The 18,132-nt window shown below is 40.9% G+C and overlaps 1 protein-coding gene across 30 annotated transcripts in view; it reads left to right on the top strand.

Moving 5' to 3' along the window:
- Window positions 1-18,132, top strand: part of CAMK2D (calcium/calmodulin dependent protein kinase II delta) — a 123,587-nt gene that overhangs the window by 65,729 nt on the left and 39,726 nt on the right. For 27 of the 30 annotated variants that reach the window (XR_014851466.1, XM_085057573.1, XM_085057575.1 and 24 more), the window contains 3 exons: window positions 4,568-4,622; window positions 10,911-10,976; window positions 13,549-13,621. Coding sequence is in view for 29 of the 30 variants with exons in the window: in XM_085057573.1 (XP_084913699.1) it covers window positions 4,568-4,622; window positions 10,911-10,976; window positions 13,549-13,621 (194 nt within the window). In the remaining variant the exon portion in view is untranslated. Of the gene's footprint in view, window positions 1-4,567; window positions 4,623-10,910; window positions 10,977-13,548; window positions 13,622-14,520; window positions 14,594-18,132 lie in introns of all 30 variants that reach the window. The other 3 variants (XM_085057599.1, XM_085057598.1, XM_085057584.1) reach the window with 1 other exon arrangement.

The following is an 18,132-nucleotide window of genomic DNA, read 5'->3' as shown; positions in this document are numbered from 1 at the left end:
GTTTGCCAAATTCTCTTTGCTGCACCTGATGAGCTCTATTCTAGAGGGCCCCAAGCTTCCATGGGCTCAGCAGAACAGTGTTGTACTTGTGTAAGTGTAAGGACAGCACAGATTCCATGTTCGTGCTGAGTTCTCTGCCTGGGAGCTATAGCTGTGACTCTTATGCACCACTGCCTTAAGGAGTTTGGTGGCTCAGCAGAGATTATTTGTACTGTTTATACCAGACATTCAGAAGAGGTGCTGAGAATGAGGCTGTAGTGAAGGAAGGGAGCAGATCGGAGCCAACAGCAGCACTCCTGAGCAGTGGGTCACAAACATTTGCATCCTCAGTTCTGCTCCTTTATGCAGTTTTCATGTGACTACCTTGGGATCCCAGCAGATTTCCTTTGGGATCTAAATTAGAAGCTGTAGGATGAATGCTGACTTCGGCCTTGGCACTGCTGTAATGGCTCTTGCACTAGTGTCCACACAAGTTTCTGGTAAAATTCTAGCAGTAACTTTATCTTCTGTCCCTTGTCACCTTGGCTTATGCAGTAGAACAGGAAAGGTGGCAAAGAGTGACTTTGCAGGAAAATGTGAGTCCTGACAGTGCTGAGCCACAGCAGATCTTCCACTTCTCAGCCAAGCAGTTCTGCTGAGCAAAAGCCGTTCTTTGTTAGAGACAGGAGAGCAGAAAATGCTTTTAGACAGGTGTTTGAAATAGAAAACGGAGCAGTTCAAATATGAGCAAAACCATATCTGATTATGGCTTTTCGGTGACTGAGGTTTTTTTCAGTTTTTACTTTGCCTTTTCCTTTTCAAATGCAACAAGTTATTCCATACCTACTGGCAGGCAGGTACTAATTCATAGAAAGCCCAAAGTTAAATTAAGTTGTTCCATGAAGTTCCTTCCGTTAAGTAATTAAGTTCATTTTTAAAAGGGGGCGGGGGTGTTTGGTTTGGGGTGTTTGTTTGTTTCAATAAGTGGTCTATGTAAGGTGTGCATGAATACCGTAATGCACTTTTGGAAGTGAACATGGAGGGAAAACACCCTTTTCTCTTTTTCACTATTCTTGCAGGAAAGCAGAAACTTGAAGAAGGAATTTGCGTATTTCAGCAAATATGACATAAGCTTTTGTGATTTTCAAACTCATTTTAAACCTCTACTACTGATGAATGACTCTTGTGACTTCCTAGTGGTGCACTAATTTGAGACATCAAACTTCTCAGAGTTACAGGAGAAGATCTTCTGGGGGTCCACAGATCTTAGTCTTCAGTACCAGAGGGAAAATGAATGTCTTTAAGTCCGTTTCCATGCTCTGCTAATAAACATGATGAATGCGAATTGCATGGAAAGAGTTTTCCCCAAGGAGCATCACTCTGGCAGTTTGGCACCTTGGTGCAAATCTGTGCAGCTGCTGTGCTGACCATGCACCATAACTTCAGTGAGAAATTTAGTCTTCTCCAAAAATTTGTTTGTGTAACATGAGCTAATTCAGATACCAGTGTAGAGAAATGTTCACTTCAGCAGTTTTACACAAATATTTTAGGCAATAGGATTAGATGTGGTTAAATATCTTTATCATCAGGAATTTCTCTCTTATCTGCTGTTTGCCTTGACTCTTTGCCTGGAAAAATTTGATTTTCAGTGGAAGTATGTGGAATACTATTATTTTGACTGTTTTCTTTCTTTAAAGGCAGAAATGCAGAAATGAGGTAATGAAGTTATTCGCCATTGTATCAAGCTGTTTTCTGTGGAATAGGCACAAAATAGTGCAGTTCAGCACAAAAAGTCACATAAAGGAGATCATTTTACATTTCAGTCAGATTGTTGCCAGCCCACACTAATGGCTAAATGGAAGCTCATCAAGCTAATAGGAGTTCTCCCTAAAATTACTATAAGCATATTTCCAGTGTGATGATTGGAAAGTATTTCAGATGAAAATCAGTACAGAATCCAAAGCGGGTGTATTTGTGATGTTTTGTGAGTTTACAGTATTTCTCCAAAAGAAAGAGCTGTAAGCTCCCTGGATTCCTGTCAGGCATTCCAAGGGGTTTGCTGAGGAGCGACAACTTGGTTGTCTGAGGTTGTTAAGCATCTTTTCTGGAACCCATCGGAGGAGAGTTATCACAGGGCTACAGCAGGCAGGAGGAAAAGGAGTTACCTCAGTTTCCTTTCTGCCCTCTCGTGTTTGTTGGTAATAGCACTGATGAAATATCTGCAGTTAGTAATGATTAGGTCTAACTGAAATCTTTTCAAAAAAGATAAATGGAACTGTTACTACTGATGAATGCTTTGTGACTCTGGAGAAATACGAATGGCACCATGAGCTTCTGATAGGAGTTCTTATATTGGATGAATAATCTTTGTAATTGCTGCCTTTTGGTTTGTCGTGCCTGAATCCTACCTGGTAGGTGTGTGCAAAGAGCTGTGTCTGTCTGCAGTGACTGCACAAACACTTTCTGTAGTGCATCCTGTCTTAAACTTTGTGAAGAGCTTCTCAAATTGTTATTTTGATATCCCTTGTCTTTCCCATGGCAAGCTGAGTGCAGGCAGAGTGTCTGGGCCATGCTGGATTGGCCTCTGTGCTGTCGTGCACCCTTTGCTGTGCACACAGTGTTGTCTGCACCAGAGATTCTTCTCCTCTGCCCTCGCTTATTTGGCATTTTCACTTCACATGGGCCTGGATTGACCAAAGATGCCAACATAAGCACTTGCAAAAGGCAGCTCTGATCTTCTCTGGCTGCCTCAGCCTGTTTTCAGAAACCATCATGGGCATATGATCCTGATTCAGTGAAGGGTTTGTTCCCATCTCACTTCTGTGATTCAGGCATTTGGGAGGAAAGGAAAAGAAAGAATGTGATCCTTGAAGAAGATACTGTTGAAGACATGTCAGACTCGAGTTTGGCTAGAAAGGAATTAGGCTCCTCAGGCAGAGCAAAACATCATCCATCATCTCAAATAACAGCCTCTTTCTAGTCCAAAGGGACAGACCTGTGGTTCTGCAGGCACTAGGAGCCAAGTCCTCTGCTAGAGAAGGCTGTGATGAAGCAAGAGCACCTGCTGCTTCAGACAGGCCACGAAGCTCAAGAAGCCCTTTCCCCATGGTGCCATCCTGGCCTGCTTGGTAACAGGGATATGACAGAGGAGAATGCTGCTCTGAATTGAGAAAGTGTTCACAGAAAGCCATGCTTTGAGTTTTTACTAGTCTATCTCGTGAACAGGACTTCTCTAACAAAAGGTATCATTTGCTGTGTATTAAAGCTTAAAGAGTTCTAAACTTTTTTGTAGATGTAGATGCAATGCAGACCAGCTGCACTCCAAATTTTACAGCTTCAGGGCTGTGTTGCATGTGATGTACCCAAGGGTCTGTACTAAATCCCATTTCATGAGTAGTATCTTCGATGCTGCTGTACAAAGGAGTGTACCCAACAGCCACATGTTTTAGGGTCTCTATCCTCAGCTGGAAATGTGAGGATACTCTTCTGAGCTGGTACGTGGTGTCTCATCTTACGATTGGTTTGCTTTAAAGACAAGATATTTGGGGATATTGAAAGTTCAGCTCAAAGAATGCAACCAGACAGAAAGTTGATTTGGGGATGTTTGGGGTTTTTTTGGGAGGGTGCGAGGTGGTGTTGGCTGGCCCTTCATAAAAACATGGACTAATCTGCAGTACAGAACCAGCCAAAACCACAAACTCTGATTTAGACCTACTTGGCTTTTCTGAATCATCACGAGCACTGCACACTGAGTCAGCCAAGAGCTGGTTTTCTCTTCAGTATTGTGTAAACACAAGATGTTTCTCTGGGCTAAATATTATTAAGTTTAAAAGTCGTGTTTATTTGTCATGTATAAAAAATGATTAATACATAAAGTTACCATCTGGGGAGATCTGAAAATTCTTTTCTTTTACACTTTCTTCATCTGCTTAGATTTGAACAAAGATCATTTTTAGGATACCCTGATTTTTTCATTTGGTTCTATAAGTGATAATTATTTGGATAAAACTACTGACAAAGCTGCCTGTCTTTCATTTGGAAATTGCAATTTCATTTAAAGTAATTGAGGAAAACCACAGGACTTAATTCATAGTTGTACCATGATGTAGTGTGAATTCTTATAATTCAAAAGGAAATGACTAGCACATTTTCAGGGCAAGCTTTAGATCTGGACACAGAGGGGTATACAAATGTGTCTTGGGGGCTTAATTAGGATGCTACGTGCTGGCCAGGAGATACATCTCTTCGCAGGAAGTGTGAGAAATTATCAACGAGCCCTGGAAGGTTGTTACTCTGCTGAAATTTGTGACCAATGGTGGGGGAATTTTCCGCATCTTGCTTTATTTGCACCTTCTATTTGCACCACTGCTGCGAAGAAAGTTGTGTGACATTAAGAAAATAGAAAAGGCAGTTCTGAAGGTAGAGAATTTAAAACAAAGGCCCAAACACCACAGCTGAGAACACAGAGAGGTGCAATACCAGGTCTGCAGTAGAATTGTAACCCTCCCTTCTTCCCCCAAACCAACAACAGCCATCAAAGACGTGAAAAAGGTGACTGGTGTTTATCTTTTCTTCCCCCTTTCCATAGTGCGGCTCCATGACAGCATATCAGAAGAAGGATTCCATTACTTAGTCTTTGACTTGTAAGTATTTTTTTGCATATATTTAGCATGTTGGGGATATGCTATTCAAACTTGGAGATGCAAGTGCAAGCTCATGAGATAAATGCATGGTTCTGGTGCAATGAGCTGGACAAATAGATGGAAACAGCTGGAAGGACAGGAACATACTCGGTCATTTGCATGTGCAGGAACTCATTTTTAAGTGTCGCTGTAAGGATTCCATTTGAAAAACTATTAAAAAATCCACTGGTCAAGTGGATTTTAATATAAAGCATAGGTACGTAAGTAAAAGTTGTGTGATACCTGCCAAAAAAACTAAGCAAAGATAGACTCAGAAAAAAATACTTGCTGCAAGCCAGCTGTGTAAAAGCAAGATAAAAAAAGCATGTGGAACACTTAATTTCTCTACAGAAAATCTCCACCGCTGGATTTAAAAGGTAAGCCTGAGTTTAGAGAGGGAAAGATTATTTTAGTATTTTATTCCTGATTGGTGTCTTTACTGCTCTATAATGTTTCGTTTTGACACCACTCGGAGTGTAAAGTGCCCAGCATATAGGAAGGAAGTTTCCTACTGATACCCTATTTTGCTTCAGGAATTTAAGTCCCATGAGTTGTTTATGTAGTAGCTGTGCCTGTATGGAGCTTGTTTTTTCCAGATAAGGCTGCTTAGTGGAAGCAGGGATGGTGACAGCACAAACTGTGTGTCTTAGGCTCTTAACTTGAAAAGAGAAACTGATTTCCTCATTCTTCCCTGGGATGGGCAAACTTTTCCACTCACTTGAAAAGTTACTGCTTATGGTTCTTGATATGGACAAACCTGAATAATAGGAATTGCATTACAAAACTGACTTACTTAAGTAAAATGATCTCTTTAAACTACATTTTTTCTAGGGTAGTTTATGGTTTAAAAGACAACACACCCACCCATCTACCTGAAGAGCTTTCTTAGGCCCTCCGTGGTTTTGCTGGTTAGAATGAGAATGCCTTATTTCCCCCGAAATGGGAAACAGCTCATTTCTAAGTGTACAAACAGAAGTATTTGCATTCAGCATGGCTAAGTTAGAACCTGGATCTTCCACAAGAAATTGTGTGCTTTCATGTTAAGGTTACATCCTCGTTTGCTTTATGACTTAATTTTAAATAAATCTGTAAAGACTTCTTCAAGGCTAGATTTCAGACTAGAAATATACAAATATTAAATAGCTTATCTGCAGTGAAGGCAGTCAGGATTCAGGACTCAAATCCTAACTGGGCTCAACAAAAGCTTACATGTGGTTTATGCCTATCCCAGGTAAGTGCTGTGACTGTTGGCTTGGAAATGGCTCCAGGGCACAACACACATATTTGTTCTCTGACATGCACTGGGGTTTGTTTTGCCTTTTTTTTTTTTTTGTGCCCTTAAGGGCTACAAAGGAAATCTTTCTATGTGGAATTGGAAAAGGCTTCTTAATCCAGAACATTTCTAAGAAGTGTATGCAGGATTCCCAGTTCTAGGGACAATATCCCTTTTAAAAACTAGTGTCCATTTTTTTGTTGTTGTTGTACTGCTGTACTGTGAGAAACTATGGCCTACTGTAATTACAGTTAGTCCACATCTGCCTTAAATTTAATATATAATGCCAGACTTATCTCAGGGGGTTATGACTGTGATGTGAAATAGAACATTTGAACAACTTCAGAGTTGTAGATAACAGTATCTAGATCTTGATAGTAATGAAGCAAATAGAAGCCTGTGTTCTGCAATAAAATATTAATGCTTAACCCAAAGATACTGTCATGGCAGAAAATTAGATTCCACAGGAGGTGTTTTGCATTGGCTGGAACTTCCTCCATTCCCATTCAGGACAAACAGGGGAACAGACTCAAACATATATATAAAGCTTTTATGTTTCAACCATGTGGTTTGAGTTTTTTTTCAAAATTATTTATTTTGCAAAAAAGAAAATGTCTAAATGGTAGAGGCAGTGACTTTGCTGACTGATAGTTGCCTTTGGAGAAGCAACAGGTTGCATTCTTGAGGAACTTTTGCCAAATTACTGAGAATGCTTGTTCACTGTTAATTTTTCACATTCAGATTAAGAAATCATTGCTTTAATGCTCACTAATGTTATTTATTAGTGAAACTTCATCTTTTGCTGCAGTTACAAACACGTGGTTACTGCCTTGTTGAAATGTGCATAAAAGAGCTGCCACAATTAAAAGGTACCATATGCACTTCCTGAACACAAAAGCTAAGAACCTGCTTTTCTTTATTTAATTTTTATTCAGCAGGAGCCTGACTGTGGTGTAACACTGTCACTCCACCCACACATGCCATCATGTCATTTTCTTAATGATTTCTTTCAGACTGTGTGGGATTCAGTATGACTGTTTCCTCAGAAATTTCTTTCAGACTGCATCCCACGTAAGAAAGTGATGGGGAAGGCTGCCCTTTCTGGGAATAGGAAAAAACAATCGTTGTTACTTTCTATTTTGAATTGCTAATAATCTCTTCGGATTAAATGCCATAGAGATGTCTGCAGCCTGTTGCTTCACTTGTTAACCTCAGGCATAGCTGCGCTTTTATCTGGAGAAAGAAACAGTGTTTAATGTACTTTGTTACAGACATGCATTTGGGTGAACAGTTCTGGTGTCAAATGGGAGTCTCTTGAAATCCGTGTGGAAAATGGGTATTGAACAATGAACTTCATGAATTTAATAATGGACTTCATTAAGTTTTTGCTCCCCTTCCCTTATTGGTTAAGGCAGCTGCAGTCAGGATTTGCGTCTGTCGGACCATTTCAGTTGCTAAGCACGAATGAGACTGTCTTCAGTGTTAATGATGTTAGATGAGTTCAAATCCAATCAATTCTGTCAATATTAATTGCTGTATCTGAATGGAAACAGCTGTAGCACTTGAAGACTCTCTTGCGCAAGTCAATGAGATTTTGCTATTTTCAGTGTCTCCTATTTTAATGCACTTGATGAGATGCACCAATTGGTACATTAGGAATCCTGGCCTTGCTTTTGGATTCTAAGTGCAGAGACTGTACTGTGTAGAATAAACAGAATATACAAAAACATAGCCTAATTTGCAAAGCCGTGTTTGCGTCAGGTACGTGCCCGAAACTCTATTTCGGAAGTAGAAATTCCACAAATAAATGTAAAAATTCTGTGACCACTGTAAGACTGCTTCCTCCCAGCTCCTTATAAAAGCAATTGAAGAAATAAATGTAAGCTAGGAGGAGCCCACACCAGTGTGATCATCAGCACAGGCTGGTTTGGCTGTCTGTGCTAATTTGTGTGTTCCTTTTAATTATTCTGTTATATTTGTAAACTTAAACCAGCCGTTTTCCTTAAGATAGTGCAGAGGGCCTTGGGGTCTCTACATGCTGCTTGTACCTCTTTTGTGTAAACAAACTCATGTGCTTTATTTGCTGCCACTTTAGTATTCTCTTTCGAAAAATCACAGAAACATAGCAATTTGTAAGAGCCAGCGTCTTTTAGGTTGTATCCTGAAAGTTACTAGAGCAACTATACCGAATGGCCTTTCATGAAATACAACTTCCCAGGATACAGATACATACCTGTGTCAAAAAGGCACTGAGACCCATTGCCATTTGAGTCCTGGGGGGAGATGGTAGCTTGGCACTTGTTCACATCCCTTTATAGTGAAGGACCCAAGCTGTTTGTGGGTCACTTCCTTGGACCCACAGGCTATCCCACACTGTGATGCCCATGACCTTTGCTACTGCAGGGGCACCTTGCTCAGGGACACTCAGTGAGCCAAGGGCACGAGCACGGCTGTCGTGGTTTGCCCAGAGACTCAGAACATGCAGGTGGGTTCTGGCCTCTCCTTGTCCCCTGTGCTGCACTGCCTTCCTTCATTGAGGCCATTTAGCTCTCTTGGGAGTGCTATTCCTAAGGAATCCTTTGGAGTGTCAGAGCACGGGAATTGCTGACTGCTTGTTTGGTTGTCAGTGAAATTCACCTGCTCTGTTCCAACTTTAATCTTTTCATCGTTTAACAATGGTTCTGAATACCAAGCAGATGTTTAGTGTCAGCAAGTAAGATTTCATATCCCCTTCTTCCCTCCATGCTAGAGAAGAACAAACATTAATTTGGTATTCTCTTCCACTGAAAGGCACTTTGATGACTAAAGCTTCTTGTTTTCTTTCTTTGGCTTGGATCAAAAGTAAGTGTTTTAGGAAAGACTAAGATCAAAGGGCGCTTTGTTTTTTCATTCATCACAAAGTGGAAATTATTCCTCTTTACCAGAACTGTGGCAGACAAATATATATGCAAAAAGGATTTAATGAAAGACTGTCAAAATATGCATCAATCAAACGTTTTGTACTACAGCAACCAAAGCCAGTTTCTGGAAGGTAGAAGACAAAAAGAAAGAGAATATAAATTAGGCAACAAGCTACTTCACCTCCTCCAGATTTTACTGCAGCCTTTGGTACGAAATAGCATTCTGTTACCTGGAAGTCTCTATGTTGAGAGTCAGTAAGGTGTAAACTCAGAAAAAGGATGGTGTAACGCAAATATAAATGAAATAATGAAAATTGAGTTCTTGAACTGGCCTTCTCAAAGAAAGGAGTGATGTTGCTGGTTGAGCAGGGCATTCCTGTCATCATCTAATATGACTGAAAACTGGGGTCCTCAAGGAAGTGTTAGTACAGCAGTTTGCAAGTGAATGTTACAGTTCTGAACATTCCAAGTATTCTCCCCTTTAATTTTTTAATCCTAATAACCTTAATTGTATTCAGTAGTAATTGTGTTCAGTGTAGTATAGATTTTTAAGCATCTTAATCTTTAAGTATCTTGTTGCCCACTTAGGCTTTTACATTTGGGAATTTATTGGGAATTATAATGTGCTAATACCAGCATTTGTAACTAGTAATGAAATGCAAACATTGATCTGTCATCTAGGAATTATTTGTGTTGCACCCTGTGTATATGAAGAATTGCATTTAGCTGTTCAAGTCTGTCAGCCTACACCACAGAAGAGAAATGTTACAGGAAGGGGTCTTCCTGTGCTATGAGTCCACTCTTGTGACACAGGCAGACAAGTTTTATGATATTATTTCAAAGCTCAATAATCTTCATCTTACAAAGATTGCTAGAGAACTCCTCCTGATTTTAACTTTATATTTACTCATAGATATTGTACGCTCATGTATTATTGTACCAATATTACCCCTTACAACTCTCCTCTGGGGAGAGCCAGGTTTCTGCTTGTCTTCAGTATTTGTTTTCATCCCTCTTAACCTTTGTTTTGCCAAGCTAAACTGGGTTTGCTTCTCTGAGGAGATCTGATGAGTGAGTGACGGGGTAGGCTGGTAGCAATTTTTCTGTTTGTGCTGCTCTTCCAGTTCCCTTTTCTGAGTGTAAGTTACCAGAACTGGTACAATATGAGGAGTGATTTTTCTGCTGCACTTCAGGACATTGCTGTCACCCTATTACAGATACAATCCAAGATTGTGGGAGTATCCTGCTCAGGATTCATTCTGGGCTGTGATCTTTGGGATATTAAAACAGTTTTATTTCTTTTTTAACGACTTTCTACCATTAAACCACTGGTTGTACAATGAGCTCCTGAGTATGCAGCGATGCACAGTTGCTTTTGTTACTGCCCTCTGGATCATAGGGTTTTTCCCTAGTACTTCACTTATTTTACATGGCACTTAACTGCAAGGCACTTAACTTAAGCTATTCCTATTTTCCCCACGAAGATAAATGAAAATTTTCTAGGAAAAACCTACTGTTAAACTGATTAAGGTACCCTGCTTCTACTGATAATTCCCTTCCAACTCAGTAACGCTCTTTCTAGCCAAAGCACAAAAAACCAGCCCCTCTGGCACCTGGGTACACCTCTGTTGTGTTTTGACCTACTCTGAAAGACCCTTTTTTAGCAGTGTTGTATTCTCCTTTCATATCTTTGCCTGAGATTGCAGTTTTCAAATTATCCTGAACTGATCTGAACTTCAGCCACAATTTTCCTTGCTGGTCAGTTCCCTTTATCCTTATAGTTTTACTCCTTCCTTTTGACATCCATAACCAATGTCTGGCATCTTGCCCAATACACTGCTGCCCTTGGCTTTTATTTTCTATTTAGGATTGCACTTCCACCACATCCCTTTTATTCATGTAATGATTTGGATGGACAAACCTTCCACTTTAGTTCCTGCACCTTGCCGCAAAACCTCTTGCATTTCTGTACAAATATTTCACTTATTCCTCTCTGACTTCTCCCTGTCAAGTTAATTTAAGATGCACATTTTGACTTCTAAAATCTCCTTTTCTCCATCTTGCTTTTTGTAACAGAGTCACTGGAGGTGAATTGTTTGAAGATATAGTTGCAAGAGAATATTATAGTGAAGCAGATGCCAGGTAAGTAATTTGTTTTTCTAATGTTGCTTTTGATGATTCTAGGATAGTTACTTAAGAATCTCCTGGTGTTTGGCATCAGTTTTCCTGACACAGTCTGTGAGACTCTAGATTTTTCTCCAGGAGTTCTCTTAGACTTGGAAGGGCACAGTTGGGCAGCTTGAGCTCACGACTGTGGGGTGGAGAACTCATGGGAAGTCTTGGTGTCTGCTGATCTGAAAAACCCGAAATTGGATCTCAAATTGTTAAACTTTTACTCATTTTTTAAATCTGCAAAATGGACATAACAGTTCAAGTATCTCATGCATGGTTTCTTACATTTGCTGATCTAAGTTTGAAATATAAGTTGGTCTTAAAAGAATTTTGCATTAATTTTTTGTTCTCAGTCCAGAAATGAGGAAAATTTCCTTTTCCTACTTCAACATTTTTGTTGTGTTTCACCAATAAGCAATTATACTGTGCATCTCATAGTCTGAGCTCAAATATGAAATCTCTGGCAATTTTCTATAAGTGCTTGTTTAAAAACTGGAAGAATAAGTTGACGATTATTGTAATTTGCATGCATAAATTATCAGGGCCACTTATCTCATGTTTGTCCTTATATAATAATAAATTTTAAATATTCTCATAAAATTAAGAATCTTAAACATTGTGGTCAATTACTTTAAAGAAAATATGTTCTACCACCACATTCTTCACAGAAATTGATCTCGGAAGTAAATTTAAAGAATCCTCATGGTTTTGTGTGTTTAGAAACACCTCCCTCCCCAATAATACAGTAATTTTAAATTATGCCTTTACATTTGGAATTAATTGGCAGTTGACCAAAAAGAATTAAGTGTTCCTAACAACAGTGGTAGGATAATAATGAACAGACAAGAAGTTACTCTGGATATTAGGAAGCTTCCACTGTTTTTGCTCTTACTGCATCTGTAGGAATGGTAGAAACATCATTACTTTAGGCATTTAAATGTAGAACAACACATAGCAAAACACACGCTAGAAGAGAAAACAGCATCAGGGATTTAGGTGGGGTGGAAGAAGAATAGCTATGTTTAAAAAATTTTCAAATCAATTTTTTCCTGCTGTGATTGAAGGAAATTTCTAATACTGATGCCAAAGGCCAGTATATGGTGTCCTTGTGTGTTTTTAAGATGGTTGGGAATTAAAAGGAAAAATTGCAATATTTTTTTCTATTCTGGAATTACGACATATTGGAAGGGGCTGTGCATATCTATGTGTGTGTGTGTATATATATATAAATATTATACATATATATATACATTTTATATAATCAGTAAAAATTTTACCTAATAAGTAAAATATCTAGGTACGATGCATCTCTGTATTTTGTATATTATATATATATATACACACACACATATATGTATGTGTATATACACATATATATATATCTCTGTATATGTATATAAAATATATCTAGTGTGTGTATGTGTGTATCCCTCTAGAAATAGTTCCTGTTCTCTGTGGATGCCTCTCCCAGGACTGCCACACTGGTCTACTCCTGCAAGCCCTTGCTCACGCCAGTAGTCTGTACTCAGACAGTGCAGTGAGTTGTGAACTACTTGCCTAAGAAAGGGTTTTCAGGCTTGGGCTCCAGTTACTGATTTATGACCATTCCTTCTGAATTCCCTGGTCAAAACGTTTTGGATGAGCAGCGTCTTGACTACTGTGTATTACTTACCATCACTCATGCCACAAAGATGTCTTAAAAAAATATATAAGCTCTTGTATTGCCAAAAAAAAAAAAAAATCTGAACAAATTCCAGTGCTCTAAAAGATGAATATTTTAGCTGTGCTTTTTGGCATCATAGACTGGCCAAAACTTGCAAACCTGGGCATGAAAAAATAGGTGCTAGTTCAGTTACTGAATGCACCAAACTAAAACATTTGTCTAAATTTTTTATGTGGATTTTCATTTCCTGAGTAACTCCTAACTAAACTAGAGCTGGACACTATTTTAAATGCATGCCATGTTTTTTAATGACTTGGCTTTATTCTACTAATAGTTTTAAAGAAACCATTCAATTCAAAATGAAAAATGTTTTGCTTTTCCTTAGCTTTTGACTTCTTTTGTTTCATTTGTTTTCTGCATATCACCTCATTTCTTAGCATTTTCTCATTTCAGCACTTGGTGTAATGTTAACTTCACCACAAAAAATTAAGAAAACCAAAACATGCCACTAATTGTTTTATTGCCTCCACTTTATTTTTCCTACAGCAGTTTTTGGAAACTGAAAAAACCTTCCATACTGCTGAATGAAAATACAGTCTGATGATTCTGTCTCATAGGTGTCATATGTTCCATGTTAAGTGTCTTTTTTGGTTTGGTTTTGGTTTTTTGTTTCACTTCGATTTTTGTGTGTGTTGGAGCTGGAAATATCTCTATATTCAACAATGTTTGTTCCAGTTCAAATCAAGTGCAATCAAGACATGTCAAGAGGTGTAAAATTGTTTTTGTTCTTTACCTTTTTCTTTTCTTTTATTTTGTATTTAATGTGATTATGTGCCTTTAAAATGTTCTCCCTTCCATTCTGCCCTTGTATCTTTGCAGTCATTGTATACAGCAGATTCTAGAAAGTGTTAATCATTGTCATCTAAATGGCATAGTTCACAGAGACCTGAAGGTCAGTATCTGGTGCCCATCAATTGGATATAAGGCTCTGGGGGTTTTCTTTCAGCGGGGTAGGGGCAGAGGGTGGGATGTCTGCCATGTTCCCTTGCCTATCCTGCTCCCTTTCCAACCAGCCGGTCCTACCAATAATGCATGACGCCTCTTTTCCAGTTCGCAAGTCTGCAGGCCTAATATACATCATGGCAAAAGGGGAATGGTTGCCCCAAAACTCTCTGGGCCAAGACGCTGGATTTTGCACCTCCTGTCCCAGTGCCGTGCCGGGCTGTCCCTGCGCGGCCGTGTGGGCACAGGGAGGTGACCCCTGGCCGTGATGTGTGTCGGCCTGCAGACGCGACAGCCGCTGCCGTGCCGTGCTGAGGCCCGGGGGGCAGAGCACAACGAGCGGCCGCTCGCCGCTGCGCTCGGGCGTGACGAGCCCTCAGGCCAGCGCCGCTAATCGCCCGCCTAATTGGGCGGCACGGAGCTCAGTCTTGACCTGGCGCACCTGGCGCGCAGGGCTCCTCCATGGCCGCCGCCATTGCTAACCATGCCTGCAATTCTCTAATGCCTCTGTGAAGGCTCTGAGCCAGGAAGGAGGAGAGAGCACAGAGGATGCCAAATATTTAATACGACCTCGAATTGGCGGCAAAATTTCTTCCTTTCAAAAGTTACCATCAAAAAAGAAATGGGTGTTAAATGCCAAGCGAAGCAAGGCGGCCCGCCGTGCCTCTCTGAGGGCAGCCCCGCAGCGCGGGCGCCCCCCAGCGGAGCCTGAGGCCGTGGTGCTCCGAGCGCAGCGCAGCGCAGCGCAGGGCAGGACGGGGCAGAGCACAGCCGCGCCCGGCCTCGCCCTCGGCCGCCGCCCCTCGCCTGGTGCTGGAACTAACGGGCGCCCATGGTGTTTGCATGCAGTCATTGCATTCAGCAGATCCTGGAGGCCGTGCTGCACTGCCATCAGCTGGGCGTGGTCCATCGCGACCTCAAGGTGAGTGCTGCTGCCCCGCCGCCCTCCCGGAGCAGCATCCCTGCCCCGCAGGGCCGCCAGCAGCCGAAATGTAAACGCTTCCCTCTTTTTGGTTTTCCCCTTGGTTCATTTCTTCTTAACTTGGCTTCACCTACATGCAAGAACGAGCTCATGCTCACCGGAGGGAATCTGCTCAAGGCTGGCCGGTGCCTGCCTGTCCAGTATTGGGCAGTACAGGGAGAGCAGTCAGAGGTGCTTTTTGAACAGCGGGTGAATTCATTGAATACATGGTCTTCCTCTGTTTCATCCCAAGCTTTTGGGGCAGGGCATGGGGACAGCTTCCCATCTGTCATCAGCAGAACTTGGAGTGCTTCTGGGAAGCACAGTAGCCTTTGGGTGCAATGCATTTGAGCAATGGAAGGCCAGCTGCTCTGGGATCGCTGGCATGGACACCTCTCTCTCCTCCAGATCATGGCTGGGCTACAGAACATCTTTAAAAAGCAGGAACTTCTACAGAGTTCTCACCACACTCACCTGAGGAGTCCAGTTCCTTCCAGATGAACTCTAGCGTTGGGGTAGAAACTTCAGAAAGAAAATTCTGTGCTGAGAGAGCATTCCCTCTTTCTTAGCTGTGTATATATCCAAATGGCTAGAGGCATCTGCTGTGGGAATGGTCTCTGCATTTGAAGTGTGTTGGCAAGGAAAGAAGCAAGTCAAGATCATTTCCTTTTATTGTGAGGCTCCAAGGGACAAGGCTGTCCCAGAACGCATAGTAAGCTCGCCTGGTGGATGAGGGAGAGGACTTAATTTGGGCACTTGGGCATCACAGTCCTTAAGGAAAAGAAGATTGTTTATTCTGAAATCCAGTGGAAGTCTGAACCATCAGATCCTTTATGAAGGCAGAAAAAAAATGGTGTGTGGACTAAGGTTGCAAACACACTAATCCCTTGTGGTGTGGCTTCTTGGGCATTAGTTTTTCTTTCTGAATGAGTTCTGGGGAGCAGAATTTTCCTCCTAGGATAAGAGTTTCTAGTGGTTATAATGAGTAATAACATTGGAATCAGAATGTTGCTGCCTTTCTTGGCATCTTTCATTCCCAAGCAAACAACTGTTCTTAAAACAGACTTTATAAGGGCTCTGTTGTTGTCATAAAGGAACGTAACGGGTTATGCTCCAAAAGCTCAGAGAACAGGATGAGTTTCAAAGATGCAGACCCCAAATTTTCTACCCATTTAGCACTTTTGGATTTTCCATTGTGTCATGGTTGTACAACCAGAGACTGACAAATCTCTGTGCAATCCATAAATCTTTCATGGCAACTGGATAACATTAATTGAGTTCAGATTAAAAGATGTCATGATTGTCCAGCTGCTCCAGCAGTTCTTGTCCACACTGCACATGCAGTCTCATGCATCTAGCATCAAAATGAATTTAAAAAGCCAGGATTGTAGCTGGGCAAGCTGATGGAAAAAGGGATGCTTTTTAGTACTTTTCAAACATTCAGAAAAAACAACTTTTTCTGTAGAAATGCACTAAATCCAGCTGTTGCCTGCTCCAGACCATGTGTGGATTTCTTATTCTGGCAAATCAAGGATGAATTGAAAAAGCAGTGTGAGAAAAAGTGTTTCTGCCAAGCTGTAGTGCCCAGTTTCATTTCTGAAAGTGAAAACTTGGGTTAGCAGAAAACCATCCTTCTTCAGTTACTGCTTCGTGGCAAAAGCCAAAAAACCAAAGAATTAAATGAAAGACTGTGGTGAAATCTGAGCAGAGCTCCATGTGCTGAAAAGAAGATGCCGGGAGTGGAACAGCAGGATGTGGAAGGTGGTTATGGGCTGGCATGGATCCTTAAATTGCAAAACTTGATGGATTTTTTCCCAATAACTCAGTCCATGGGGAGATTCTGGATTATCTCATTCTATTTAACTTTGTTCTAGCCTGATTCAGTAGCAATCAGAGAGGAGCTTTTGCAGCCTCTCATGAGCTGCAGAAGTGCTTGTTGCTGCTCTGATTGTAATCACTGGTGTAAGTCAGAATGGTGGTGGATCCTAGACCCAGAAAGAAATTACCCTTTTAGTGGCAACATGGCTTTACCAGCTAGTAAAAGTGCACTTCCAGGTAGGAATTCCAGTTCTTGTCAAGCGGCAGCATTCCTGCTTTTGCGAAACTTCTGTGATTTTGTGGTTGTGACCCCCTTACCCTTCTGCCAAAGAGTGGCTGCTCTAGGTATATTCAAGGAAAAATACACAGAGGTTTAAGAACTTGATATCTGAAGGATTAAAGACCTTTGGAAAAGTCCAGTATAAATCACGTTAATTTATTTGTAAGTAATTTCAGGAGTTAAGAGTGCCATTGTGCATGCTTGGCTGCCACGCGTCGCTGGGGAGCACAAGGTGACACCACTGAATCCAGGGTAGGAGTCCTGCCTGGCGCTGTTAATGTTTGCCAAGTAATTGCACTCATTTCAAGTTAATGCATGAAAATTACCCAGGTGTCTCTTGCCAGCCTCAAACGACTGCTGCATGTTGGTTAAGCACACAGTCCCACATGGCATGATCCAAAAGACTCTTGTCTTTGGCATGGGAGTAAATCAGGAATTCTGGTGCAACATACTCACCTGTGAAAGTGGTACTTCTGCAGAGCTAAGACATGAAGGAATAAAAAAACAACTGCAAGAGGAAAACAGAAACCAAAAAAAAACAAACCAGCAGCAGAAAACACAAAACCAGTGTTTTGAACAAAATCACTTTTTGGGAAGCCATATGTGCTCAGTGGAGTAGTGCTTGTATTTCATCCAAAAGGATGAGGCTTTTCACTGCTTTTGGCTTGCCCGAAGGTCACAACCAAATAGGATCATCCATTGCTGTAAGAGGTTTATACAAAAACAGCATTCCAGGAATTAATTACTGTGAACTTCTCTTACTCTGAGAGGAAACCTTGCAGAACTATGTGACTGTGTGTTGAAATTAGGATTGTTAAATGGCAAAGAGTGTGACATCGCTTAAATCAGTGTTAATGAACCTAGAGAAGAGTCCTCAGCTATGCACTCAGTGTTTCATATAAGGGAGTTGAGGCGGTTACTGGTAATATAAGTGAATATAAAGATTATATTTTGTTGCAAGCGCCCTTAATCTCAATTTTTAAAACAGTGGAAATAGAAGATTAATCAAGTAACTATTGATGAAAGGTTTTTAATACTGTCTAATCTGTGACAAAGGAACGAGTGAGATAACAGTGTTGGTAAATGGCTGAAAAAATGTTCCTTCACAGTTTGATGAGAGGGGGAAAAAACCACCTTTAGACTAAAGAGTTTGTCAGGATCCGTTGTGTTGTTAATTAATAGAAGTATCACCATGGCTGAGGTCTTAATTAGGCTCAAGCATATTTTGTTGGATACCTGACATGTATTAAAGATAGCCCTTGCTGAAAGAAGCTTATGATCTTAATTGTTTCCAACCTCAGTACGTGCATGGGATTAACTGCAATGGCATAAATAGCCCCCTGGAAGTGATACGATTGCTGCTGTGTTGGACATGGAGTACATGTTGAAGAGTTTGCAGGAT

Source organism: Lichenostomus cassidix, chromosome 4 (genome assembly GCF_008360975.1).
Source record: "Lichenostomus cassidix isolate B80296 chromosome 4, HeHo_3.0, whole genome shotgun sequence".
Taxonomy (NCBI): domain Eukaryota; kingdom Metazoa; phylum Chordata; class Aves; order Passeriformes; family Meliphagidae; genus Lichenostomus; species Lichenostomus cassidix.
Note: the sequence above shows the minus strand (reverse complement) of the source record. Positions and strands in the feature narration are given on the sequence as shown.